Source organism: Bombus bifarius, unplaced genomic scaffold (assembly GCF_011952205.1).
Source record: "Bombus bifarius isolate JDL3187 unplaced genomic scaffold, Bbif_JDL3187 scf7180000008208, whole genome shotgun sequence".
NCBI lineage: Eukaryota > Metazoa > Arthropoda > Insecta > Hymenoptera > Apidae > Bombus > Bombus bifarius.
The window spans coordinates 1,219,218-1,244,744 of NW_022884511.1; the positions used below are offsets into that span (position 1 = coordinate 1,219,218).

The 25,527-nt window shown below is 29.7% G+C and overlaps 8 protein-coding genes and 1 long non-coding RNA gene across 14 annotated transcripts in view; 5 read left to right on the forward strand and 4 right to left on the reverse strand.

The window, feature by feature from the left end:
- Positions 1-814: 814 nt before the first annotated feature.
- On the reverse strand, positions 815-7,618 carry LOC117210709 (zinc finger CCHC domain-containing protein 2). The gene is made up of 8 exons (XM_033454001.1): positions 7,066-7,618; positions 5,512-6,004; positions 5,286-5,382; positions 4,499-5,208; positions 4,181-4,360; positions 3,821-4,080; positions 3,003-3,739; positions 815-2,878 (listed from the first exon to the last, which is right to left on the reverse strand). The coding sequence occupies exons 1-8, from the start codon at positions 7,110-7,112 to the stop codon at positions 2,814-2,816; spliced, it is 2,589 nt and encodes an 862-aa protein (XP_033309892.1). The 5' UTR covers positions 7,113-7,618; the 3' UTR covers positions 815-2,813.
- A 16-nt stretch (positions 7,619-7,634) lies between these two features.
- Positions 7,635-8,834, forward strand: LOC117210714. The gene is made up of 2 exons (XR_004488143.1): positions 7,635-7,880; positions 8,128-8,834. It is a non-coding gene; the product is annotated as an uncharacterized LOC117210714 (long non-coding RNA).
- Positions 8,197-10,587, reverse strand: LOC117210711 (solute carrier family 17 member 9). Its single transcript, XM_033454004.1, has 8 exons — positions 10,237-10,587; positions 9,778-10,124; positions 9,501-9,674; positions 9,262-9,394; positions 9,000-9,096; positions 8,649-8,814; positions 8,421-8,579; positions 8,197-8,353 (listed from the first exon to the last, which is right to left on the reverse strand). The coding sequence occupies exons 1-8, from the start codon at positions 10,290-10,292 to the stop codon at positions 8,214-8,216; spliced, it is 1,272 nt and encodes a 423-aa protein (XP_033309895.1). The 5' UTR covers positions 10,293-10,587; the 3' UTR covers positions 8,197-8,213.
- A 1,499-nt stretch (positions 10,588-12,086) lies between these two features.
- LOC117210710 (aspartate aminotransferase, mitochondrial) lies at positions 12,087-15,182 on the forward strand. Its single transcript, XM_033454003.1, has 8 exons — positions 12,087-12,253; positions 12,561-12,717; positions 12,803-12,931; positions 13,773-13,994; positions 14,088-14,244; positions 14,333-14,431; positions 14,501-14,817; positions 14,910-15,182. The coding sequence occupies exons 1-8, from the start codon at positions 12,174-12,176 to the stop codon at positions 15,030-15,032; spliced, it is 1,284 nt and encodes a 427-aa protein (XP_033309894.1). The 5' UTR covers positions 12,087-12,173; the 3' UTR covers positions 15,033-15,182.
- A 412-nt stretch (positions 15,183-15,594) lies between these two features.
- On the forward strand, positions 15,595-18,786 carry LOC117210712 (ubiquitin recognition factor in ER-associated degradation protein 1). 4 transcript variants are annotated; one of them, XM_033454008.1, is made up of 6 exons: positions 15,595-15,753; positions 15,869-15,983; positions 16,057-16,211; positions 16,306-16,848; positions 16,906-17,020; positions 17,259-17,452. In XM_033454008.1, the coding sequence occupies exons 1-5, from the start codon at positions 15,751-15,753 to the stop codon at positions 16,969-16,971; spliced, it is 882 nt and encodes a 293-aa protein (XP_033309899.1). In that variant the 5' UTR covers positions 15,595-15,750; the 3' UTR covers positions 16,972-17,020; positions 17,259-17,452. The 4 variants fall into 4 exon arrangements, with proteins under 4 accessions (XP_033309899.1, XP_033309898.1, XP_033309896.1 ...); XM_033454007.1 differs by lacking the exons at positions 15,595-15,753; positions 17,259-17,452 and adding an exon at positions 18,734-18,786 and having other exon boundaries at positions 15,836-15,983; XM_033454005.1 differs by lacking the exon at positions 15,595-15,753 and having other exon boundaries at positions 15,836-15,983.
- Positions 17,184-19,769, reverse strand: LOC117210713 (sarcoplasmic calcium-binding protein). Its single transcript, XM_033454009.1, has 6 exons — positions 19,571-19,769; positions 18,684-18,797; positions 18,376-18,543; positions 18,153-18,293; positions 17,507-17,587; positions 17,184-17,421 (listed from the first exon to the last, which is right to left on the reverse strand). Exons 1-6 carry the CDS (start codon positions 19,697-19,699, stop codon positions 17,275-17,277), a joined length of 780 nt encoding a protein of 259 aa, XP_033309900.1. The 5' UTR covers positions 19,700-19,769; the 3' UTR covers positions 17,184-17,274.
- Positions 19,770-20,863: 1,094 nt separating this feature from the next.
- Positions 20,864-21,957, reverse strand: LOC117210630 (vacuolar protein sorting-associated protein 29). Its single transcript, XM_033453829.1, has 4 exons — positions 21,813-21,957; positions 21,427-21,618; positions 21,110-21,345; positions 20,864-21,008 (listed from the first exon to the last, which is right to left on the reverse strand). Exons 1-4 carry the CDS (start codon positions 21,813-21,815, stop codon positions 20,891-20,893), a joined length of 549 nt encoding a protein of 182 aa, XP_033309720.1. The 5' UTR covers positions 21,816-21,957; the 3' UTR covers positions 20,864-20,890.
- Positions 21,958-22,090: 133 nt separating this feature from the next.
- Positions 22,091-24,342, forward strand: LOC117210627 (cell cycle checkpoint control protein RAD9A). 3 transcript variants are annotated; one of them, XM_033453823.1, is made up of 6 exons: positions 22,091-22,324; positions 22,384-22,586; positions 22,648-22,812; positions 22,886-23,042; positions 23,104-23,275; positions 23,371-24,342. In XM_033453823.1, exons 1-6 carry the CDS (start codon positions 22,276-22,278, stop codon positions 24,038-24,040), a joined length of 1,416 nt encoding a protein of 471 aa, XP_033309714.1. In that variant the 5' UTR covers positions 22,091-22,275; the 3' UTR covers positions 24,041-24,342. The 3 variants fall into 3 exon arrangements, with proteins under 3 accessions (XP_033309714.1, XP_033309716.1, XP_033309715.1); XM_033453825.1 differs by having other exon boundaries at positions 22,091-22,309; positions 22,384-22,569; XM_033453824.1 differs by having other exon boundaries at positions 22,091-22,309; positions 23,371-24,336.
- A 421-nt stretch (positions 24,343-24,763) lies between these two features.
- LOC117210626 (GTPase-activating protein skywalker) overlaps positions 24,764-25,527 on the forward strand; it is a 45,049-nt gene continuing 44,285 nt past the window's right edge. Inside the window, exon 1 of the mRNA XM_033453818.1 lies at positions 24,764-25,285. The gene's annotated coding sequence lies outside the window, so the exon portion shown is untranslated. The remainder of the gene's footprint in view (positions 25,286-25,527) is intronic.

The following is a 25,527-nucleotide window of genomic DNA, read 5'->3' on the forward strand; positions in this document are numbered from 1 at the left end:
ATATTCACTTTTAAAAACATGTATTGTTGTTATGCTAAGAAGTATTGCTTAACAGTTAAGAGAAAAAATATCGCATTCATCTTATTGCCAATGACACATACATCTGAGATATACTAAAACATATTCCCTTGATTATCAATGTCAACAGTTAGTAAACAGCAATAAAGTGTTATATTTTAATAATTATAATACTATTGCTTCTGCTTCTAGCACGACTAATCGTGACTATAATACCATTTGGTCAACAATGAATTGTTATTATTTAGCAAGATGCAAACACATTCATTTGGACCTATATTTAAAAATAGTTCAATAATATATTTAATTTCGAAAACGAAATTTGTCCGCGAACGAAAATTTCAAATTTATGACTCAAATGATGACCTTATCAGAAAAATTCAATTGAGAGATTTACAATATTTTTGTTAAATATATGTTGTAAACTCAGACTCCTTTGTTTCGTAGACGAATCACATACAAACACACGAAATTTTTGCGCTATTTTTCTTTTGCTCTTGTCAAGCAACATATCTGTATTTAAAATGTAAAATAGAAAAATGTGTTTGTTTGTGTTTCATAAATCTGGCTTAGGCAATACCTGCCAATTACAACTGATATTAATTCAAAAACAAAGTACTCGCGAATACCAGGATTCGATTATTTTGTATTATGGAATTAAAAAAAAATATTCATAGAGCTTTAATATGAATTTTACACACTCTTCATCAGTCACAGCCACTTCGAAACTTTTCTCAGGTAGTTTTTAAAAATCATCATTGACTAATGCTAACGGCAAGACAAACCTCAACCTTTATTTTTTTTTTTTTTAATAGACCGGTATGAAGACACTGGGTGTTTCAACAAAAATGGCACTTTTAATAAATGTTACCTAAACACCGAATCAGACTCTAGTAATTACGACACAGTCGAATTTCTTATAAAAAATTGACAGAAGTTTGAAGATTATAATATATATATAGTATGAATAATATTTTTTCGACTTTTCCCAACTAATTTTTGGCTTTCTTTGGAATTTGAATAAAGTATTGTTTAGAAATAAAAAACGACTTTCACTTTATATACAATAATATGTGAAAACAATACCATTAGAGCAAGTTATCATCATCTTAATAAAATTGTTAAATCAGATTCAAAGGTAACATGAAAATCATCAACTCTGAACTGTCTCTTCTTTTCAAATTTTTATCACTGCAAAATAACAGCTCTAAAATATTAATCCCAAAATGTTTGTGGCTATTGACTAGCTGCCAAATAATTCATTACTAACCAAAAAAAAAAAAAAAAGACACCTGAGAATTCTTTATATCCAGAAGCTACTGAAAGGAAGTTTTTAAATGCATGTGTATTTAAAATCACACATATCAAACTCACTCTCACTCGTTTTTATATCTTTTCAGTCCTTACTATTTTAAATATCTAGGATCTATTTCATATAGATCAGATGCATAGTATGAGAGTCTTACGATTAAAAATTATAAGTCATCGTAAGTATGGGAACTAGACAAAGATTTACCAAATTATACACTTTAATAGAATTAGATCGACATTCACTAACGGTGTTTGTTTAATTAAGAATTGGTTTAAATGCAGTAGCAACTTGTTGACAAGATGAGTTCAACGCAGATTGCCACTCCACTCATACCTAACACTAGTACATATTCAAGTCGTTATTCTTTCTTTTGTTTATTACTTACTAACGAGATTTTAAACGTATATAACGCATTGCTTACACTTAAAAAAGATGGGCGATCAATAAAACTCGTATAAAATTGCTTAAGTTGCACATGATTGCATGACTATTTATATAAATAGGATGAGAATTATTGTTATTTAACTAACTATTCATAAGTTAATAAATGAGTGATGAGCGGCGTATATTTATAGTTTTATACACACAGGAGCGCAAAGGCAGCTAGACGATCGAACACTTATGGTTTGTTGTTCTTTCATTCTTCCTTTTTTCTTCTTTCCTGTTTTCTTTTCTCTCTCTTTCTTATGTGCATTCATCCTTTACTCTTTTTATCTTATCTTTTTTTACTCTGTTGTCATCATTCACTTTTGCACTCGTTCAAACATTGCGCACGTAAGAATTGAGAAAATATGTATACATAAAAATGTGGCTCAGTAGCGATAATAGAAGTAATAGTAATAGTTTAATAGTAATAGTAGTAATAGTGATAGTAGATGTACTAGTAGAAGTAAAAGTATCAATGATAAATATAGTCAAACATGGTAGTTTCATCTAATCAGAGCACAATGCGTTCTTTTTTCTTGTATTTCGTTTATGGCTAGTTACTAGAGAAATAGTGAGAAATTGGGTTGAGGCGTGCTGTGAATGTGTGTGAGTATGTATGTATATGTGTTTATATGTAGTCCATACGTATCATTGGTAAGACACGAGTCAGTACCTAACACAAACCTTTCAAAATGTATTCTAAAAACATAGATAAGAGCATTCTGCGTTATGCTTCTCCCAGTTTTCTCTTTGTACATGACGCGACATCTTTTTACATAATTAAGAATTACTATCATAAATAAGAACTTGTAAAAAGTATACCTGGTACCGCAAATCGCGAAACTTCCTCGGTTAAAAAATCGTCATCCTGAATATAAGGGATGTCTACAAAAATCACCGAAAACTTGCATGAGGAGCGATAGCAGTCATCTTTTGAACGGTATTTAGGTTGTATTGCTGTGGCGGCATCGTAGTAACAGTAGTAATGACAGTGATGATGACAGTAATTACGGTAATGATGATAATGATAAATTGCTGGATGGTCCGCGGCAGGGGATCACTTGTCAGAATTTGGGCACTCTCCAGGTTGTTTCATTATACTGTAATCTAAGCGGTATTGAGCTGAAAGTAAAAATAAGAGAAAAAATATTATTTATCGCAAAAGACCTATGTACATTACCCATCTTTTATTTGCGTATAATTATAAACAGTAACATTCTACATAAAAGTATAAATTTTAAGTTACCTTTTTTGGTAAGATCTTCCATGGTTTGATCTTTACAGTCAACTGCAAGATGACTACTACTGCCACAATTATAGCACGAAATTTTCGTTGGTGGGACGGCAGCTGGTGCATATGTAACAATCGGAGTAGGTGGCATATACGGTGCCTGAACAGGTGTCGCGGCTGCATTCGGTGGAGGTGGTGGTGTTCCTCCTGAGGATGGATGTCCAGGATATTGGTACATCATTTCACCATTCGGTTGGTACGTGGTCGGATAAGCTGGTCTTGCATACGGTCCATGTGAGAAGTTAGAATAAATACCACTACTCGGTCTCAAAGCCGGAAAATGACCATGCGGCAGATACGTGACCTGCGACTGCGAAGGTGGCGTGGGAAAGGAAACGCATTGTGAAAGATTCGGTGGCCCACCGCCGTTCACCATTTGATTTTTATGACGCATTACATGTGTCTGATTTCTTCTAGTACGTTGCCTTTCCGGGCCCGATTGTATAGGTTGTTGGGATGCTGGATGTGATACTGCACTTGTAGAATGTACCGGTGCAGAACTAAGATGATCAGTAACTGGCGGTGGATTGCTCTCACTGCCGCTCACCCACGGTGCTGCCGGAGGAGTCTCTGGCGGAGATCTACTACCAGTACTATCAGAACTACTACTCTGTGAACAATGCCTGCTGTTTTCAGGATCTAACCTCAAGGCTTGTAATTGTGTTAAACAATATACGTGTTGAGCATTGCACCTAAAATATTTTAACATCATTAATTCAAAATTCAAAAATCAACTTTGATAAATGTTAATAATTGTACACTTTTTTTCCTACCTTGAATATCGATTTTGTACCCCGGCGACAGGTAATGTAAGACAGGCATAGCATGGTGCATTTTGTGCAGCATACATCGGTGGCGGAGCAGGATACATTTGTATTTGCGCAGGATCTAACGGTGGCATAGGATATCGCCGTAAATTAGGTGTAGCTGCATGATTATGATGATGATGCATCGCTGGATGCTGTTCCTGTAACGGCATTGACTTACTGCTTTGATTTCCATTATCATTCAACATCTCCATTCCCGGTATAGCCTGAATAAAAATTTTATGTTATGCATCTATTTTCCTTCACTGATTAAATGAAAGTTAACAATATATTAATATATATCAAGTATAGATTATTAATTATTACCTCATTTTCAACTGAATCTACAACTGTGTGTGTTGTGCTGCTAGTACTATCTAATTTTTTATCAGTAGAAATTTGATTTAAGCCGTTAGTAGTTTGACTCTTAACTATACTTCGTAATTGCCCTACTGCATTTTGTGTTAATCCTATTTCCCTCAAGTCCTCATCACTCATTCTTCGGATCTGCACAATATATCACATATTATTATGTTTATTAATGTACATACATATTCTATTATATATTTATACTAAATATAAAGTAAAATTTATTATGAAATATTTTATGTGATTATAAACTATTTTAAAACTTTACTATCTCACCTCGTCGAGAGAAAAATTCTGCAAGTTGCCTTTGAAATTTGGCATTTCTTTTCCTAACGTTTCTCGTAATGAATCACCAGAAATTGAAGATCGCAGTCGTGGTGGTGGAGGTTGTTTTGATTGAGGTGCTGCCGGAATTAAGGTAGAAGGAGTATTCTCGACGCTATTATGTCGTGAAAAAGTAGTAGAACTGCTGATAGACAAGGGAACAGAGCGTGATGGAAGCAATGGAGGTTGACTAGGATGACTTCTGTTCGTACCCAATGTGGGAAGTGGTGGAAGGGAATTGGCATTTGAGCTGCAGATGCTTGTTTGACTGTTAGAGGCACTCGTTGATGTCAAGGTATTCGAAGTAGACTGAGTCACTTGTGAAGAGGTGCGCGGCATTGTATTGTTTCTGCGACCCATTGGGGAATTACTGCGACTAGGAGATCGAGACTGGGATGGTGACGATTGACGGCTGACTAAGGGGGAAGGTGGATAAGCCAACATGTCGCCAGTGTGATACATCAGCTGATTCCCCATCATAACCTGACCTGTCCATGGTGGCATGTGATTTACTGATGGAAAGCCAAGGTGAAGGTACTGTGTTGCACCACCTGATCCCATTGGCATTTGTTCTGGAGTTGGCAGGCATAATCCAGGTGGAGGCATGGAAAGACCAGGGGGAACACCAGTTACCATAGTATTATTTCTCATTGTCATTTCTCCTACAGATAATGTAAAAAAATATTAATATTTATATATATTATACATATATGTACGCATATATCATATTATAAACTACCATGATAAGTTTGCATTGGTGGTGGAGCCATCATACAACTGCCTTGCATCTCTGTGTCTATTAATCTTTCGTTTGTATTCATACATGGCGCGCAACCCTATTGTTAAAACAGATATAAATTAACATTTAGTTTATTATGAAATATTTAAACAATATTTAGAATACTAGTTAGATTACAAATTACATAAATAAATAAATGCATTCAACACACGAAGATTATACATACTTGTGTTTGTTTGTAAGATGAATTTAACTTTGAAAGATTCAGACGAGCTTCTTCTTCTTGAAGCTTTATGTAAATGTTACCGAAGACACTTTTCTGCTCATATGTAAATGCTGGATGATTTAAAGCCATTGTATACAATAAGAGCAGTTCTTCAAGTGGTTGATCATCCGGTGTAAAGGTGGTCCCATTTAATAGGTTAGAGATTTCTTGGTAATCAAAATTTGACAAATTCTTGTACAAGATTACAGCACATGCATAATTACAAGAATGTAATAATGCCATGTAGAGCGCAAGTTTCCTTCGTGTGCGTTTATCTGCCACACCTAAGGTTGTTAACTCGGCAAGATCAGTGGCACTGTTTGCATGATGTTCCGTGTCACGGAGATCATTGTAGTCCCGTTTACCAATATCCTCTACACAAGTGCCAAGGTATCGTACTTCAAACGGCAGGCACATGTTTAGTAACGTGCACATGACATCGATGCGTTTATAACTGCACATATAGAAATATATTTTTTTATAATAATGAACTAATCACAAATATTTCTTTCTTTATTTGTAATAAAATATTTGTCATGAGCATGAAATAGTTTTGAGTAAGTAACTGATATCTTAAAAAATATAAAAATATATTTATGCAATATCAACATAAAAGTATATAGTTAATGAAAATGATTGGATATTGTTACAAAATATTATCAAAAATATCAACAAAAATAATTAATTCTGAATAGCTTTTTATCTGTGAATGAAAATATATTAATTTTAAATTGTAGTATTTTATAATTTATACTGTTTATATTTATACGTAAAATGCTAAAATATATAATTCTTTTAAAACTTTCTCTCATAAAAATGACAATTATATTATTTGTTAGAAATAATCTAATAAAATGATATAATAAATTAATATTGATTATTCAACATTATTATAACTATAATTAACTAAATTATAAAATTGTATCAGAATAACAATTTAATTACAGCCTATGTGATTATAATCCTTATTAAAGTATACACGCAATCTATTATAATATGGTATTTAATATATAGATTTTTAATAATATGCTTTATAAGATTTTATTAACATCCATATTCAACAGGAAAAGTAAATGATGCTACTGTTGATAACAATATGAAATATATGTAGTATTTTATCATTTTAAGATAAATATATATAAGAAGATTTAATTATTAATTCACTATAATATCTTGAATACACACGAAATTAGAGGAAAACAGTTGCTACCATACTTGGTACTCCTGTATAATAAACAGAAAAGTGATATATCGATAATAGGGTAAATTAAACATTAATGAAAATCAATATCCATATAATTTCTTATTTACCAATACATTCATGTTAATTTCTGACATAAAATTAAGATGAAATTGCGGAATGTTCTTTTTGGTTAGTTCGAAATTTGGTAAGGATGAAGAGGTCATAGTTGAAAACGAAAAGAAGCGCTATGAATAAAAGAACTATAACAATCCATTTCCGAACAAGGAGAATATGGCATTAGTTAGGGAAGAAACTGATAATATTTCTATTACCTGGACAGATTCCCAAACCATGATACCACGTTCTCCTTACACACCATTGCCAGACAACATTGATACCACTTGGGCTAAAGAAAGCGCCGATGCGGACAGCTTTGGCGCCTCGGGTGTTGCTATCAAGTGACAATCACGGCGGGGTCTGGTACAATAACGAACCAGTTTCAAAGCGTTCACGAATGTGAAGGACTTGTTAAAATCCAAAGGCGATCAGCCGTAGGGAGCACTTCAAACGCACAGCGGCGGCAGCAGCAGTACAGCACACTATGAAGTATCCACATTCGCGGCAGCAGGCAGAGGCAGGCACGACCGAATGATCGGTGAAAACGACAAGCGTCAACGGACAACTCACACGTTCATCAAAAACCTCGCGTAAACAAGTACACGGTCGTCCCGTTAAAAATAAAATTCCACCTCTGCAATTGTCTCTACTGCGTACATTAATTCTCACGAGATGTTCCAAGTCGAAAAGTCGAGTCTCGAGATCCGTTCACATGCTCGCGTTAAAAAAGGCATCAGGCACTTGCTGCTCCAATCTCTGATAAAGAGGCATTTTCATGTAGGTGGCAATCGCATATACTTACTAACCATCACATTGGCTACGTTTTTATTCATCGTCAATTAAAAGAACATTTCAATATTTGACGTAATACGGTAACATTTATTTCTGTAAAATATTGTGTAACGATTGGTAGAAAATTATCGTTCTAGAAATTATAATCGGTTATGTTTTGGTATTATACTCTGAAAAATCATACATAGACATATCATAGATATCGCGTTTAATCATTATTATTATATTCCTTCATTAGGTATGATTTTATATTGAATCAGTGCTAACCTTTTAAATTTATATTATTGATATTTACTATATTTAAAATTTTTATAAGTATGATTAATTAAACGTAACATGTATAAGATAATATGGAATTTTAAACAAAATCAAATTATCAGTTAACCGATATACATATAAACCATGCATGAATGTTTTTTTGTATTACTATCGAAACTTCTCGCAATATTGACACAACTTAATTAATGTTATTGTTTTATTCGTAGATAATTAACATTTACACAATTGTACCGAATTTTAAGGATAGGGTATATTCACAATAAACTGAAAGAACAATAAATTGGATGTCATTTTATATAATTGCTTGACCAGAACCAAATAATAAATATACTATACATCCTAATGCATCTATTATAGCAATGAATATAAATACAACAGGCCAGCTGTGCGTTACATGTAATATATATCCAGAAAAGTATACTCCAAGAAATCCTGAAAATTATCTTTTTTACTATCATCTTTCCTATTACTGCAATAGTAAATTTATGATTATATATACCAGGTATAGCACCAACAGTGTTCATTAATCCAAATACACTTCCGGAATGTTTTGGTGCAAGATCTGAAGGATTTACTGCAATTGCATTATTATGAAAACCTGACCCGCCAATTATAAACGCAAGACAAATTATTGCACTTTGAAAAGTTTCCACTTTTGCTGAAATTGTTTTAAAATCAATTTCTCTATTTAATTTTTTCATACATTATTATACATACCTATACTTACCTAAAAATAATAAGCTTATAATTTCAGTTAAAAAACATATTGTTTCGATTATTTTACGTGTTACTGTGATGGAATACCCTGCTTTTATTATCTTCTCAGAAAGTGCTTTACCAAAAAATGTACAAGGCAACATAGACAACCATGGCACCATGTTTACAACCCAGCCCTAAATATAACAAAGAAAATTTTTAATATGTTATATAACTAATGCTATAAAATTTTATTGAATTATGTATGATCCATTTTGTTTAAAGATTCAATAAAGTAATATAAAACAAAAAATGTTGTGTGTTTATTATTTCCTTATAAAACAGCAAAAGAAACTTTTAAGACAACCTAATAATTAATTACCTTTACTTCTGGAAATGTATCATGAAAATACATTGGCATCCAGGATAGTAATACAAAAAAACAATTATTTTGACAAGCATGACCTATTACACATGACCTGAAAATAACAGTTAATATGTGAACTTTATACATCTATAAATTTGTAATCATAATATTTTTATAAATCCATATAACTTTATATACTTTTTATATTAAGATTTGTGTCAGAAATTGTGTGACTTATGATAACTGAATTCAAATTGATCCCATGCACAATGATTACCAGAATGGAGGTTTTTTTAAAAGCTTCAACCAAGGCAAAGAGTAGTTAGTAGCTGATTTAGTAGAAGCTGCTTTTTCCTTAAAAGGTAGGGTATGGTAACTTAATAGCACGGCCCATGCCAAGCTCAAACCTCCTAAGATAACAAATTAGATATTTTTGTATAATTAAATCACACTGTGAATTTATTAATAAGGTTGTTAATATTAGTGTAAATAACACATAATTATACATTTATATACCTAATGTTTGGAAAACTACTACCCAGTTATAATTTTCCAACAGATAGGAACCTAAAGATCCAGTGAGCAATGTGCCAAGAGCGGATCCTGATGTTAATAAACTAAAAAATGAGGCTCTTTCTGTTTCGTGCAATCGTTGACTTATTAAACTAATCATACTGGGGAAATGCATTCCTGTAATATATGCAATTTATATATATATATATATATATATATATAAAGAACAAACATCTTTTACATACTTTAGCTATTTATGTTAGTAATTTCATAAGAATACCTTGGAATGCACCATTTATCGTTCTCACTACTGCTACTAATAACACAGAACTATCATCCTTTGAAAAGAGTTCTATGACTTCTGGCATAAAAAATGTTGTCATAGACCATCCAAGAGCAGAGATCAATAATACTTTTTGTCCTCCAATTCTATCGCTAATATAACCACTAGCAACTTGCGTTAATGTATAACCCCAAAAAAAACTAGACAATATTACTCCAGAATCTGGTTTGGACCATTGTTTCTCTTTACTTATAATTGGCATTAATAAAGGAACAGATGTTCTTGTAGCATATATGAGACAAGTACCACATAATAATGATAGAAACCATTTTTGTCTCTCCTTCCTAAAATTTACTTCATAATTTTAGCTTATATTGCCAAACATCAAAAATAATCTTGTAAAAAGATTCAAAGATTCTTTTAAATTATTTTCATATCTTAATATAGATTAATTACCTTGACCAAGATGAATTTGTTTTTTCATCTTGAATTAAAGGTATTTGCATTTGCATTTCTCATCAAATAATTTTGTTCGTATGTAATTATTCTTGTTCCCATATACTCAAAACATATAAGCTAGACATGTTATTTTTAAAAGTTTTAATAGCAGATCAGTAATGAAAAATGAAAATAAAACCTTATCTTAAACTTGTTAAGTTTTATAAGATTATCGTGAAACTGGAGATTTACATGCTCAAGTCATCATTAATTTTGCGAAAATATTTAATAATTTAATAATAAGTCAATTTCCTATGAATGTTTAACAATGAGTTTTATCCAAAAATAATACATTAGTACAAATATAACTGATTTCTATTCTTTTTAGTTGCGTGTTATATACATACGTAACGTATATGTTCACTATCGTTTAATTTACATACATAGTTGGTAAGTTAGATAACGCTAACACAAATATCAATTTCATTTCTTAGATAACAGATTGAAAGATAGAAATAGAAATACATTAAAAGAGCGTTATTTGAAAACTTCATGGAGTAAACATAGTCAATAAATATGAAGTTGTCTTTTTAAAATATAAATTGAACGCGCGAATTTGTAATCTCAGATTTGAACTTTCCAATACTTGAATGGAATTTATGATGAATTGGAAAAAAATATTCATAAAAATCTAATTCTAATATCTATATTGTTAAAAAGCAAGTGTTCTATGTTTTAGCAACAAATATGTAAATATACAAATTAACGAGCGATTACAAATAGCAATCAATGATAATTTATAATTATAACAGTTAATCAATGTCATTTGTTATTGTAATCTTTTGTTCCTTCTTTCAGCTACACCAAAATTCACGATATGAATATCCAACATATGTACGTATATAAAATATGAGACATATCTCTACATTATTTAAGTATGTATATTATGTGTGTATATTATCTCTATATTATGTAAGTTATCACAGTAAGGATTACAAAAAGACAGGAAATGATAAACGTAACAAATTAGCAGTTTAGACTAAATCACACATGGTCCTTAGAAAATACTCTACTTGATCTTGTGTTGTAAGAGGGACATAAATTATTGTTGTCTTCTCTTTCTCTTTATTCAGATTCTACATATTTCTTCCTTGTAACATATTCCTAGGTCCAACAACGGAGTATACCTATGTTACAAAAGCTTGTTATCTAAGTGAAATCGAAAGATGAATCGTCATCGATGAATGGGACAGAATCTAAGTTACTATTGGCCTATGACAAAATAAAAGGAGGACCACGATTGGAAAGAACAGTTACAACAGAGATCGTACAAAAAAGTAGTAGAAATTCAACAACTCAAGATAATTAAGTTATAATAAGTAATAACTTTACATCGTAGTAGTTCTCTTAAATTTTTGCGCATATTACTATCAGGATTAGCGCTTTACGTGCACCAACCAACTTGAGGCAGATTCTTAAATAACTGCTAAATACGTAACAATGGAATAATATTAGGCTCTTATTAATAAAAATGGAGTATATTTCAAAATGCGAAAATACATAGTACATAATATCACTAAACTATTGAATTTATTTAACAAATGAAATTTTAATTTAGTAAATCAATTTGTATCGATATGAAATATAGACATTATTTATTTATTCATACTTTGTACTACGATAAAAATAAGACTGTTATCATTTTTCTCATACTTCATTTTTTATTATTATCAGTTGTTACAATTTTTTGATAAAGCATTCATATCAAATTTTTCCCTATTTTTATTTACGGGCTACATTTTGGTGGGCACAAATTTATGGAACACCCTATATAGACAATAAGCATCTGTATATTGTACATCAAATCAGCAAACTATTGAAGAAGTATAAGTATATCTGTAATCTAAGGTAATCCATACGGTGAATGTAGCGTATTCTGACATATTAATATTAATATGGCACAAAGTAAAAAACTATTTAGACTTCCATTTGCATGCAAATCATTTAAAAATAACAGCAATGTTAGATCAATAAGGTAAGTTTATATTAAAAAATTAATTGAACTTTTTAACCTTTTATTATATTATAAATTTATAGTTATAAATTATATAGTTTAAAAATTATTTAAAATTATTAATAATCATAGAATTTATTATTAATGATCAGGAATTTCTCAAGAAGAAGCATAAGATAGATAAGATGACTAACTTAATTAAAATGCTTAAAAACTTTAAATTTACTATATAATTTATTAATATTTACTGATTTATAATTTATTTTTTTTCTCTTAAGATTTACTTTAATTGAAATTAATTAATATTAAAATATTTTGTGTGTTATAGTTCATGGTGGTCTCAGATAGAAATGGGTCCACCAGACCCAATTTTCAGTCTTACAGAAAGATTTAAAGCAGATACACATCCAAATAAAGTTAATTTAGGAGTTGGTGCTTATCGAGATGATGAAACTAAACCATTTATTTTGCCAAGTGTACGAATGGTATATATTATAAAGCAATTATGTTTGGGAAATATATATATTTCTACTTTTTCACATTAATCTAACTGAATCAAATATATTATAGGCAGAAGAAAGAATTAGAAGTAGAAATATGGATAAAGAATATTTAGCAATTGCGGGAAATGCAGAATTTTGTAAACTTAGTATTAAGTTAGCACTTGGTGAACATAGTAATATTGTTGATGAAGGTTTGGTAAGTATTACATGTGAAATATATTCTTTAAGAAAAAAGTTCATCAGTTAAAATTGTTTCCTGAATTTGAAGCATAAACAAATAAATAAACATATATTAAGTAATTTAAACATACACATAACACGTGTATTAAAAACACATGCATGCACAGTGTGGATATACACAGAAATACACATCTATAGTTAATCACAAGATTATATATATACCCCTAGAATATAAAATATTATAGTAAAAATGTTAGCGCTATATACATTTTTTTTGCACATTAAGACACATATTGTTAAAATGTAACAGTTTATTTACTTTCACCTCTATTAAGAAAAAAGAATTTAAAAAAATATGAAATGATACAAATATTACAAACATCTTCTATACATATATGAAATCATAAAAATAGTAGGCTTAATATTATATTAATATCATATAGGTTCCTCCTCTGCATCAATAATGGTATCTCATTGGCAATAATAAAATTGAAAATTTTGTAATTTGTAATGTAATTTCATTCCAAGATTTTTGTGAGTTAAATGTTTTAGCTTTTCTAATTCCTTTTAGAAATACTTTAATGTACTGAATACATTTAGTATGACTTTCTACACTTAAGTGTAAATAAATTTGTGACAAGGTGTGTTTTTAATTACTTTGACAAGTCAGATACACAAAATTTGATACTTGTATATAGACTTTTATGACTGACTGTACATATAAGGTATAAGACCAACCGTGCAATTTCGTTATGGTTAATATTTTATTATTTTTATATCAATAGCACACTGAATTATTAGTTTTGCTATTATATAACTTCTTTATAATTCACAATTTAACTGATATCATTTTGTAGACTGCTACAGCTCAAACAATTTCTGGTACAGGAGCACTTTCTCTTGGAGGACTCTTTCTCACACGTTTTTTTACTGGCAATAAGGAGATATATTTACCAGTACCTACATGGGGAAACCATGCTCCAGTATTTACATTTGCTAAACTTCCAGTAAAACAGTATTGTTATTATGATCCAAAAACATGTGGATTAGACCATAAAGGTCTTTTAGAAAATTTATATGTTAGTATATAAATACTATAAATAATATATTGTGTTTATTGATTATTTATTGGTTATATTTACAAATTCTATTTGTAATATTGTATTCTATAGAAAATTCCAGACAAATCCATTATTCTTCTTCATGCATGTGCTCATAATCCTACTGGTGTCGATCCTAAACCAGAACAATGGAAAGAATTAGCAGAATTAGTAAAAAAGAAAGAACATTTCCCTTTTTTGGACATGGCATATCAAGGGTTTGCCACAGGTAAAACAACATATAAGAAGTTAATAATTTAATTTTTAATAATACATGAAAATTTGTTCACTAGTGGATATTTTTGTGCAAATTTTAGGTGATACAGATAGAGATGCTTTTGGTGTTCGACACTTTGTAAAAGAAGGAATTCAATTTGCTCTGGCTCAATCATATGCTAAAAATATGGGCTTATATGGTTAATATACAAGTTTATAAATCTCATTTCGGCTAAATGAAAACATTTAAAAATTATTGATCATCGTAGGTGAACGTGTGGGAACATTTACAATGGTTTGTGCTAACAAGGATGAAGCAAATCGTGTTTTTTCGCAATTGAAGCTTATAATTAGACCACTATTTTCTAATGCACCAATTAATGGTGCCAAAATTGCTTATGAAATCTTAGAAAATGCCCCATTGAGAGAACAATGGATGGTTGATATAAAAACAATGGCTAACCGTATTATATCTGTACGTCAAAAGTTGCATGATAATCTTAAGAAAATGGGTAGTACCCGTGATTGGAAACATATTACAGACCAAATTGGAATGTTTTGTTTTACTGGCCTTAATCCTAATGAGGTATGACATCCACTATTATTTATTTTCATTATTATATGTAATATATATATATAAAATATAATAATTTAATTTTGGTTCCACTTACTTTATAGGTAGAGAAGCTTATTAATGATTATCATATTTATTTGACAAAAGATGGTAGAATATCTATGGCAGGAGTAACATCAAAAAATGTGGAATATATAGCAAAAGCTATATATGATGTTACAATATAATTAAATATTTCTACCAATGAGTAAGAAACTCTGTCAAATCCTGTCCTTAATTTTCAAATACATTACACATATAAACAAAATAGTATAGATATACGTACACATTATATCAAATGCATTTATTCTCGCATGTTATTTTTATAAAAAAAAAAACTGCAGGCAGTGTAATATTTGTAATGATATATTAATATAGAATAAATTTTATATTATATCTTTAATTATCTATAGTAATAGTTCATAATTTTTGCAAAAATTATATGATCAATATTCTATTATATATTCTATTATAAACGAAAAAATATAATAATTAACTATATAAATAAAGCTATTATGAAGTATATTAAATATTCTAATAAAATTTCCATGAGTTATTTTTCCAATAAAAAACGATTTATTTTACACACACAGTTCCAAATTGAGCAAATTCCAATTGCTTGATACCCTGATACATTCAAATTTAAAGTTATTCAAAATAATATCGAAACTATCGATAGTTATAAAAAAAATATCACTAGCTTTCACTAGTTTTTCACTTCAAAGACTAACGATAATAATCGATATACTATCGATATTTCTTCACCTCTGATAGATATGCATAAGTTGTGTCTGTTTATGTATTTATGCGTATGTCATAGTGATAAGTAAATCTAAATTTCCAGGCTTTTAAAAAAATTCTATTAATTATAAGCCTTCGAAAGAGTACTGCAACAAATACATAAATATGGTAAAGAAAACCTGATAGAGAAACGACAAACAGCGACGGAATATGTTCCGTTCGATGATTTCTTTTAATAAAATAAGGTTATGTTGTTTCGATTAAAATGACTTTCCACTTTCAGTTTGGATTTAACATGTTTCCGGAGATTGTCAGACCTTTCAACAACCACTATAGATGTTTTTCTGTGTCAATGTTACCGGGTACATATCGACGAGATGTAGAACGTGGAGGGAAAAGTATATATATCTAAAGAACATGTTGTAAATTATTCACTGAACAAGTAAAAGATTATAATTTGTTGTTTTTCAGTAATCATGCCACCCTCAGCTTTAGAGCATCTCACAAGATTAAATATTAGATTTCCTATGTTATTCAGATTAAGTAATGAAAAAACTAATAGAATTACTCATTGTGGAGTTTTAGAGTTTGTTGCGGACGAAGGAAGAGTTTATTTACCTTGTTGGGTATGTTTATATTCTCATTTTTGTATTATTAGTTAGGAATACTAAATTGATATATAGCCCAAATCAGTGTACAATTATCATATTGTGATTACAGATGATGTACAATCTTTTGTTACAAGAAGGAGAATTAATAAATGTTGAAAGTGTAAATTTACCTGTTGCAACATTTTCACGTTTTCAACCACAATCAGAAGATTTTTTAGACATCACAAATCCTAAAGCTGTTTTAGAAAATGGATTAAGAAATTTTGCATGTCTTACAACAGGTGACATTATTGCTATAAAATACAATCAAAGAATATATGAAATGTGTGTTTTGGAAACAAGACCAGGTTCAGCAGTCACTATCATAGAATGTGATATGAACGTTGAATTTGCTCCACCATTGGGATATGTAGAAAAAGAGACTAAAAAGGATGAAAATGTAGTAGATCCTGCAGATTTAATGCCAGCACCATCTGGTTTTGTGCCATTCAAAGGAGAAGGTAATAGACTAGATGGCAAAAAACGTAGAGATTTTGCAAAACCAGAAGTTACCACAAGTAAACCGGCTTATGTTAGAGGAATACCAGATTATGATTATAAAATAGGAACACTTACGTTCTTGCGCATTAGTAAACCTGTTAATAATAAAGAGGTAAGTTGAAATGTCATTTGTATGTTACTGTATATTTATCCCATTATATGTTTATAGGCAAAAGACCCAGATGAATTTAAAGCATTCACTGGTGAAGGTTTTTCTCTTAGGAAATCAAAGTAATTAAATAATTGGTTTATTTATTTTCATACAATTACATGTATTTGTAAAAGTGAGTATTTATATTTGTAATTAAACTGTTATACTTTTTAACAAAAATAGTTTCATACAAGTTCTACCCATTACACTAATAAGTCTTTTTATTTAAACAGCTTTTTGTATATACGTAAACGAATTAACCTATAGTATAAAAATTTATATCCTATAACTCAAATATCTTACAAGTGAAGTCAAAAAATTACCATTATAAAAATAATTAATATATAGTATTGTATTATCACAAATTATAGGATTGTAGTGAGAATTTTAATCTACCAAAGGACCCCAGAAATATTTACTGGGTTTTGTTGGATCTTCTGTTAAGAAGAACTCACGACCCATTGTTATGAATTCTTCAAAGCTAATTTTACCATCATCATTAGTATCAATATGACTGAAGGAAATAACTGCATCCTATAATAAATATTTCAGTTTAATTAATTCATTAATTTAACTTTTATTTTAATAATCATAAAATTGAATGTGCAATTTTACTTACATCATGTGTGAGTCCTAAACATTGGAAAAATAACTGAAATTCTTGCACAGAAATTTCACCATTTCGATCTTTATCCACTGCCTGCAATTTTATATTTAATGATATATTGAAAATATTTTTTAACGCATATTAACCCATTGGGACGGCGTCTGTACAGTGTACTGTCTCTCGTTTTATTTCCACTAGCCACAGTTCGTGCAACGTACGGACCGTCGCGTCGCGTGTCGTACGGACGCTTGATACGTCACGTCATTTATTTTCCTACGTCTACGTATCGTATTTCACAACATTTTTCAAGGATGGCTGGTAATAATGTTCATAATAATGTTTTGATCTTTGTAAAGACCAAATCTTTCGAATTCCTTTCTGGAGTCGCAGTTTAGCTGTAGCAGTCGTCTTGCAATTAATTACGGCTTCAACAAGTTAGGAAATCGCTAGTAGAAATTTAGTAGAAAGTGAAAATGAGAGTGATTCCGATGAAGTAATTGATGATCAAGCAATCGTAAGTGCGATTACTGATGCATTCTTAACTCATTTTGAAAACCTATATGTCACAAAATATCGTCAGTCGCACAAAAAGAAATTGCGAATCGTATGTCGTCCTCAATGGGTTAATTTATATAAATGCATATTTTTAAAAACATACTTTGAATAAAAATGGCAAAAAATAATGACATCTTCTCTTCAATGATGAGTCATTAAGAACATGTTGCATTTCCTCCAAATATTTTTCGATACAAATAAAATTATACGGACTAATTTCTCCCCATTGTTCTTCCCATGCTTTCTATATATAAATAAATAACTTAAAAGTATTATGTACTATTTCATTTTGATCCATAGAATGCATAAAAAAGAGACTGACTTACATTCATTATTTTTTTGAATTCAATTTTTAATTCTGGAGTTAAGTGTCCCAAGTCAGAAAATCTTTCTGTGAACAACATGAAATCGTCGTGACTGATAACTCCGTCTTTATTAATATCCAAATGATTATGTAGTGTCCGCATTTTCCTTCTCCAGAAATACGATTGTCCCTGATAAATAAAAATATTCTAAATAACTTTTTATTAAATGATTAGTTACCACATATTAAAAAAAAAATAATAAATGACTGGGATTAAATTGTTACCGCATTACAATATCTTAAATAATAAGACTTTAAACAGTATCTTACTTTTCCTTGTTCGGTGTCAGAATCGTTATCACTTTCTTGTTCGCTTACAGAAGTTGAGATACCCGTTTGATGCACTCTTCTTGTACTACACGCTCGCGGAGATATTTTATAATACTGAAAACATTTGGTTTATATATTCCTTAATAAATAAAAGGTTGTTCTAAAAATTATTGTGTGTTGTTATTGATTATGACAACTGCATTATATCTAATTAGATAGATTACGATATTGTATCCTTGTATAAAAACATTACATCGTAAATATATAATATAAATATATACGTTCAATGAACTTCGATGCAAGGAGAAATCCCAATAATAGACTCCAAAAAGAGTCTGGATTAAGAAAAGAAAGAAAAGAAATTAATTTATCTTTAATAAGTTAGAACAATTAAAAAGATATGTAACTCTACTATTAATAACATTAATATTCCTTTTAATTAAAAATTCTATAAATAAATTATCTTTATCCATACACAGTACATATGTTTACATGCACGAACTATAGTACAACATTATGTATTTGTAATATTCTACACCTGTAAAACTAATACGTAATATTGCCCTTGAATCTTGAAGATTTTCCAAAACAATTTGGAAAAGGTGAAAATAATTATATAAATTATTTAAATATATTCAATAAACATATCCTTTTTTTAAAAATTTGAAAAATTTGCTACCTACGATTCAAAATATAATTTTTATTTTTTTTAAATAACATTTTCCGTCTAAATAACTTTTTAAAATGACTTATTTTATTTATTAATATTTTATTACTTCATATTAACATTATTTTTAATACAAAGTGTTTTAAAACAAAGTAATTGATTAGAAATTTGTTATAAATTAAACTCACTATTTTTTTTTGCAATATAAAAAGAAAATTACCTGGTTGCATTTTAGTAAAATATTTTGTTTTTCTGATATTCCATAGCATAAACTTGAAATAGCTCTTTTTTTAAAACACTTGTTGGAAATTACAAATCGTAGACCAGTTCGTAATAATGTTGTTGTCATTTTAACGTGAACTTCAAGCAAACTATCTGTGACACAAAACTAATATGTTCTACTTAAAATCGTTTGGAATTTAACACTAAAGCCGCAGAGATCAGTGGGCCCTTTTTGTTGGGTCGGTCCAAATTCCCTCTTTGTCCTTTACGCATGCGTAATAGTGCTCTGTTCCCCCCTTTTACTGTTGGGATATATGTATATAGTCTGACTGCCTTGTACGAGCGCCCATGCACGTCCTCCTTTTTTCACAGATAAAACCCATAAGCGTATATACCACCATAACTACATAGACACAAAAGAAGAAAACAAACACTAGAAAATGCTCTGCTCTAAACCTGAATATTAAGAATATATGAACTAACATATCAATTATATGTAAATCATATTCCTTTTTCTGATTTATATCAATAAAAAATTCGGTCCGGTAAAAACCTAAGTTTTAAAGAATCAATTTATAGCTAGAATCTGCTGAAATTGTAAAAATTCATGTATATATCTAGCTACGTATAATTCTGATATTAAAGACAATTTTCGACCAAAATACTCAAATCTACGTAAAAAAATACATAGTAAACGTTAAAAAACAAAAACTTGTGTATGTAGTTAAATTAAATTTTTCTTTGTATTACGCCTATGCTTAATTTCGTGTTTTATCGTAATTCTAGAGAATTTTACGTATGATCAGTACATTTCAGGCACAAATGAAATTAATATATAAAAAAGGAATAGTTGAAAATGTAAAGATCGGATACTAATACACACAAGGAAATTCTAATGAATCACAGAAGTAGGACACGGTAATATGTATGTCTATACACACACTTAAATGAACATAAATAAGCGTACGTGACACGAAGCATGGTACTAAATTTGATCATGACAACTTTTACTTAAATGAATGTAACATGAAAAATGAATGTTTTTTGAATAAATATATATCATGAAAAAGTAAAAATTGTTATATAAGTATGATCTATATTTGCTAAATAAAAACTATTATGCAATTTATATATTGTATTTCCATTTTATTTATATCAAATGTATTATACAATTTAAATTTTTATATAAATGCTTAAATACAGGTAATACAGGTAATATTTTATATGGATTATACACAGATTAATCTTGAATTTCATTGTGAAATTCCATTTTCGATTTATAATATATATATCTTACATTTTAATTTTCCTACATATTTTAATTTTTTTTGTACTCGATTCGTTCGACTTTTACTTCATCACCAACAAGTTGATAGACATAAGTTACAACTGTTGAGCTCTGAATATCCATTAGAACAAAAGATGGGATAACTGATCTGTAAATATAATGATGAAATAAAATAAATAATAAAATAAATTTATAAGTATATTATGTAACATTCAAAATTTACTTTATACTATTAACATAAAATCTTACGTATCAAGAGGGTTATATGCCCCTGTTGCTGAACCAGGATTAATATAAAATTTGTTTTCATGCTCGTATGCTTCAAATTTATGTGTATGACCTGATATCAAAATATCAACGTCTAATTGTCTTTGAATTAAAGCTAGTGATTCTGGATCTCCCCAAGGTACTACTTGATGTCCATGTGACAAACCTATTCTAAACTGACCAACAGTGACCACTTTTTGTTCTGGATAATTTAAATTCTGTAAATGAAAAGAATATATAGTAAAATATACATTATTAAGGAATTATAACAATATTTAACAATATTAAATAAAATATACCTCATCAAAATCTCCTCTAACAACATGTACATCACTGGCTAGTGTTTTCAAGTAATCATATGATTCTTTAGTACAGAGATTACCTGTACATAAAATATGTTGTATTCTACCAGGCACCAACAATTTCTTAAATTTACTTGGAAGACTACTACATCTGTGTGGTATGTGTAAATCTCCCAATACTAAAACAAGCTGTAAATATCCAATATTATTTTTACCAAATATAATAAAAAAATTATATAATGGATCTTTAATAGTATATATTTTCATTTTATTAACTTTACGAAGTTATGGTACTTTTCTATGAGGTTAGATTATAAGACTCAAGGAATTTGTAATTCCAATTAATTAATTTCTATTACTAATATTTAATTTCGTGTACTCACCATGACGAATTTAATAATATTTTTTTAATTCCTATATATTTTTTAGCGTTGATATTTATTTTATTGCATTTGATATCTGTGAAGAACAAAAGCTAATGAAATGTCAAATGCACCATTGGAAATATGTTTGACAGATAAGCCTTCGATTTTCGAGATTCGAGATTGCATTAATTGCCACTATTATTTACAATGCGCTAAATATAAGTTATATATTCTTACCCAAAGTTTATACTTGCTTATAATGTAGATTATTTCTATAAAATGATTATTATTTATGTATATCAATAATTTGTATTTCAGATATACGAACATACATTTCTGTCATAACCGGTTAACCAAATTCAGTTGTTTGATGTACCCTATTTTGATTTAAATATAATATTATGGATTCCTTCGGTTACTTTTTTCGAATAATTATTTAATGTTTTATTTATAAGAAATAGTTTAATGGAAGAAATTTAACATGAAGTGTGTTATAGCAGGAGCAAATGTAAAAAGTATGTCGATTTCATGTAGGTTATATTTTGTTATGTATTAAAAAATATCATTTATATATAATAAAGCATTATAGTTTTAGCGAAGGCTATACATGCATTATCAAAAATTGGAGATGAAATGTACATAGAACCACATGAAAATACTTTATCATTTCGTACTGTTAATATGGCAAATTCAGCATATGCTGATTTTACATTCCTACAAAGTTATTTTTCATATTATGCTTATGGTGACTTACAAGAAAATGATGCATTGAAATGTAAAATATCAATGAGGGTAATACAATATTATTATATTTCCATGTAATATTACAAATAGTAATATTTCTATTTTACAGAGTGCAATGACTGTATTTAAGGCTCCACATTTAATAGACAAACAGGTAGAAACATGTCATATTAAATTAGAGCCAGATGCATCTGAAATTTTGTTTATTTTAAAGTATAAAAACAGTATTACTAAGACTCATTTATTGCCCATTCTAGATTGTGAAATATTACAAGTATGTATCATATATCTATAACAAATTATTTACATTTTCATTTTTCATTACCTTCTTTTATTATATTTTTCAGACTGTATATAATAAGGATTCTGCATCAATCAAACTTTTATCTCAACCACGAGTATTAGGCGATGCAATGCAAAATTTTCATCAACATTTAATTGAAATAACATTTGAAGTTTCAGCACAAAAGCTTTTATTAAGAAATTATGTTGATGATGTCTCAGGTAAAATCTAAGAGATAACAAAAGTAGTTTATTGTAATATAAAATGAAAAATTTCTGACAGGTTTATCAAATACAATACGTACACAACTTGCACTTGGAAAGGGAGAATTTGATCGATATGATATTGGTAGTGAAACAACAATTACCTTTTGTATGAAAGAATTTAGGTCCATCTTAAATTTTGCAGAAATTGCAATTACACCCATTAGTATATACTCTGAAGGAGCAGGAAGGTAAAAACTAGTAATATAAATTTTAATTCCTTTATATTAGACATAGGTAAAATGAATTTATATAAATGAATATAATATTTATTAATATTTTTTAGACCAGTTATATTCGCATTAAAAAATCAATCTTTTGAAGTGAACTTAGTGCTGTCAACATTGAGTTCTGATACAGATAGTCAAGCAGAAACAACATTAATTAATAAGCCACAAGAAAAATCCATAAAAAGAAGAGCAACAAATAAACGAGTTTGTAGGAAAAATAATAAATCTGATAGTAAAATTCAAGATAAGTCAGTTAAATCCAATAACAAATTAGGTAATGTTAAAACACCACATCCATGTTTCGTGGAGGAACCAAAGGGACAAGTTGATGCATCAACCAGAGATAATCAAAATCTAAATGGAGTAAGAAGTAACCTTCCTATAGAACAAGATATTGAAGATAAAATGAAAAAGAATACCTCATCCAGCTGTGACATAATTACAAACGTTAATAAAACATCTACAAGTGAAAAGAAATTAGTGAATTTTATATTTTCTACAATAACGAAAAGAAAATCTAGTAACAATGAAACCGACAAAGAACAAAATTTGGATAGTGATCAGTCTGATGCATTTGAAGACAAAGTACCAAATTCACCATCTCCTCCAAATAAAAAGGCTCGTTTCATTTTTCAAAAATGCTTTCAAAAGACATTCGACCCAAGAACATTGCCAGGATACAATGAAATCTTAGCTGAAGATTCAGATGAAGCTAGTAATGATTAAAAATAATTTTTCACAATATTTTACGCCATTCGTGTCTCAGTCATGTGATTAAGATAACAGAAATCTATAAGTTTCTATTATACCAATTTATTAATCACTAATTTTGTTTTAATTAACGAGGATGTTTCTATATGTTGTTACATATGTAATGTGTGTATTTGATAGATAAATTGTACATTAATTACAAAATATGAATTTTGAATTATTAAAATGAAACTATTGTTTATATTACATAGTTAAATAGATAAAGTCTCCCTTCCTTAAACTTCACATTGTCTGTAAACAAAATATAAATATACTTTTTTATCATGCCTTCTTAAGCGGCTTTAATCTTTATGAAATAAACCAATAGCTACAAAATTATTGTATTCTGCCTTAAATACTTTTTACTAAAACGATAATATTACTGATAATGGATATCTATCACGATGGATATTGATATTAATATTTAGAAAATATTTTTTCATTAATGGTTTAAATATAACCCATGTGCAGTACAAATATTAACATTAATGTCATGCTTAAAGTTAATGTAACAAATTGTTCGTCTAATATTTATTAGTAATTAGAACACGTTTGACATAAAGGCAGTATAATCTGTTATTGTTTTGCCGCTACGTGGAAACGTTACTAGAAACACAAGTTGGGATGACTTTCTATATACTGCATACTCGTGGACTACGCTTGCTTTAGGAGGGCACCACTAAAACAGTTAGAGAACTAAAAATCGCGATCCCGCAGTTGGTCTTGAAAGAATGCAATACGCGGACGTATCATGATCGTACGTATGAGGTCGAATTGTTCTGTAGCGATTCCGCTTGTACCGATACTTGTATGCTAACAATTTCGAATCTTCATTCACTGTAACGAGTACGCGTAATATTAAGAAACAAGTAAATCATTACACGCCGATATACGTTAATACCAACGACAGTGGCAATTATACAACTGTGACTTCGTGTACGTACAGAGAATCGCTAAAGCATTACAATCGACAAGAAAAGTGCGTGTACGTGAGTGAATAGAGTGCCTCAACCCTGATCTCCGCGCCCTTCTGAATCGTTGACAGTAGTCATCGTGATTTTCTGCGAACGATTCTATCGATGACGTGCCGTGGACCAGTCTACGAGAACACAAAAGTGTTGCATGCTGCGTGTTAGGGCAAGAAACAAGGGCCTATACTATCGCATTTTAACCATTGAGGTGGGCTGCACCGACGAGGCTGTGGACGTTCCTAGATTGGCGGTAAATATACACTTATCAACAGCCTATCTCTTCGCTCGTACCCACTCTGGTCTACTTTACTTTTCTTTCCTTTACTCACTGCTTGTGTGCCCTATCGTTGTTCATCTATCTTATGTACCATTCCAAGTGTGATTGAACGCGTGATAATTTTTCTTCCGTCCTCCCTCTCCTTCCGCTCCTTTTTTTCAATTCATGCTTCGCTTGATACACTGTGGTGTGTATGTGTGTGTCTTACCAGTTCA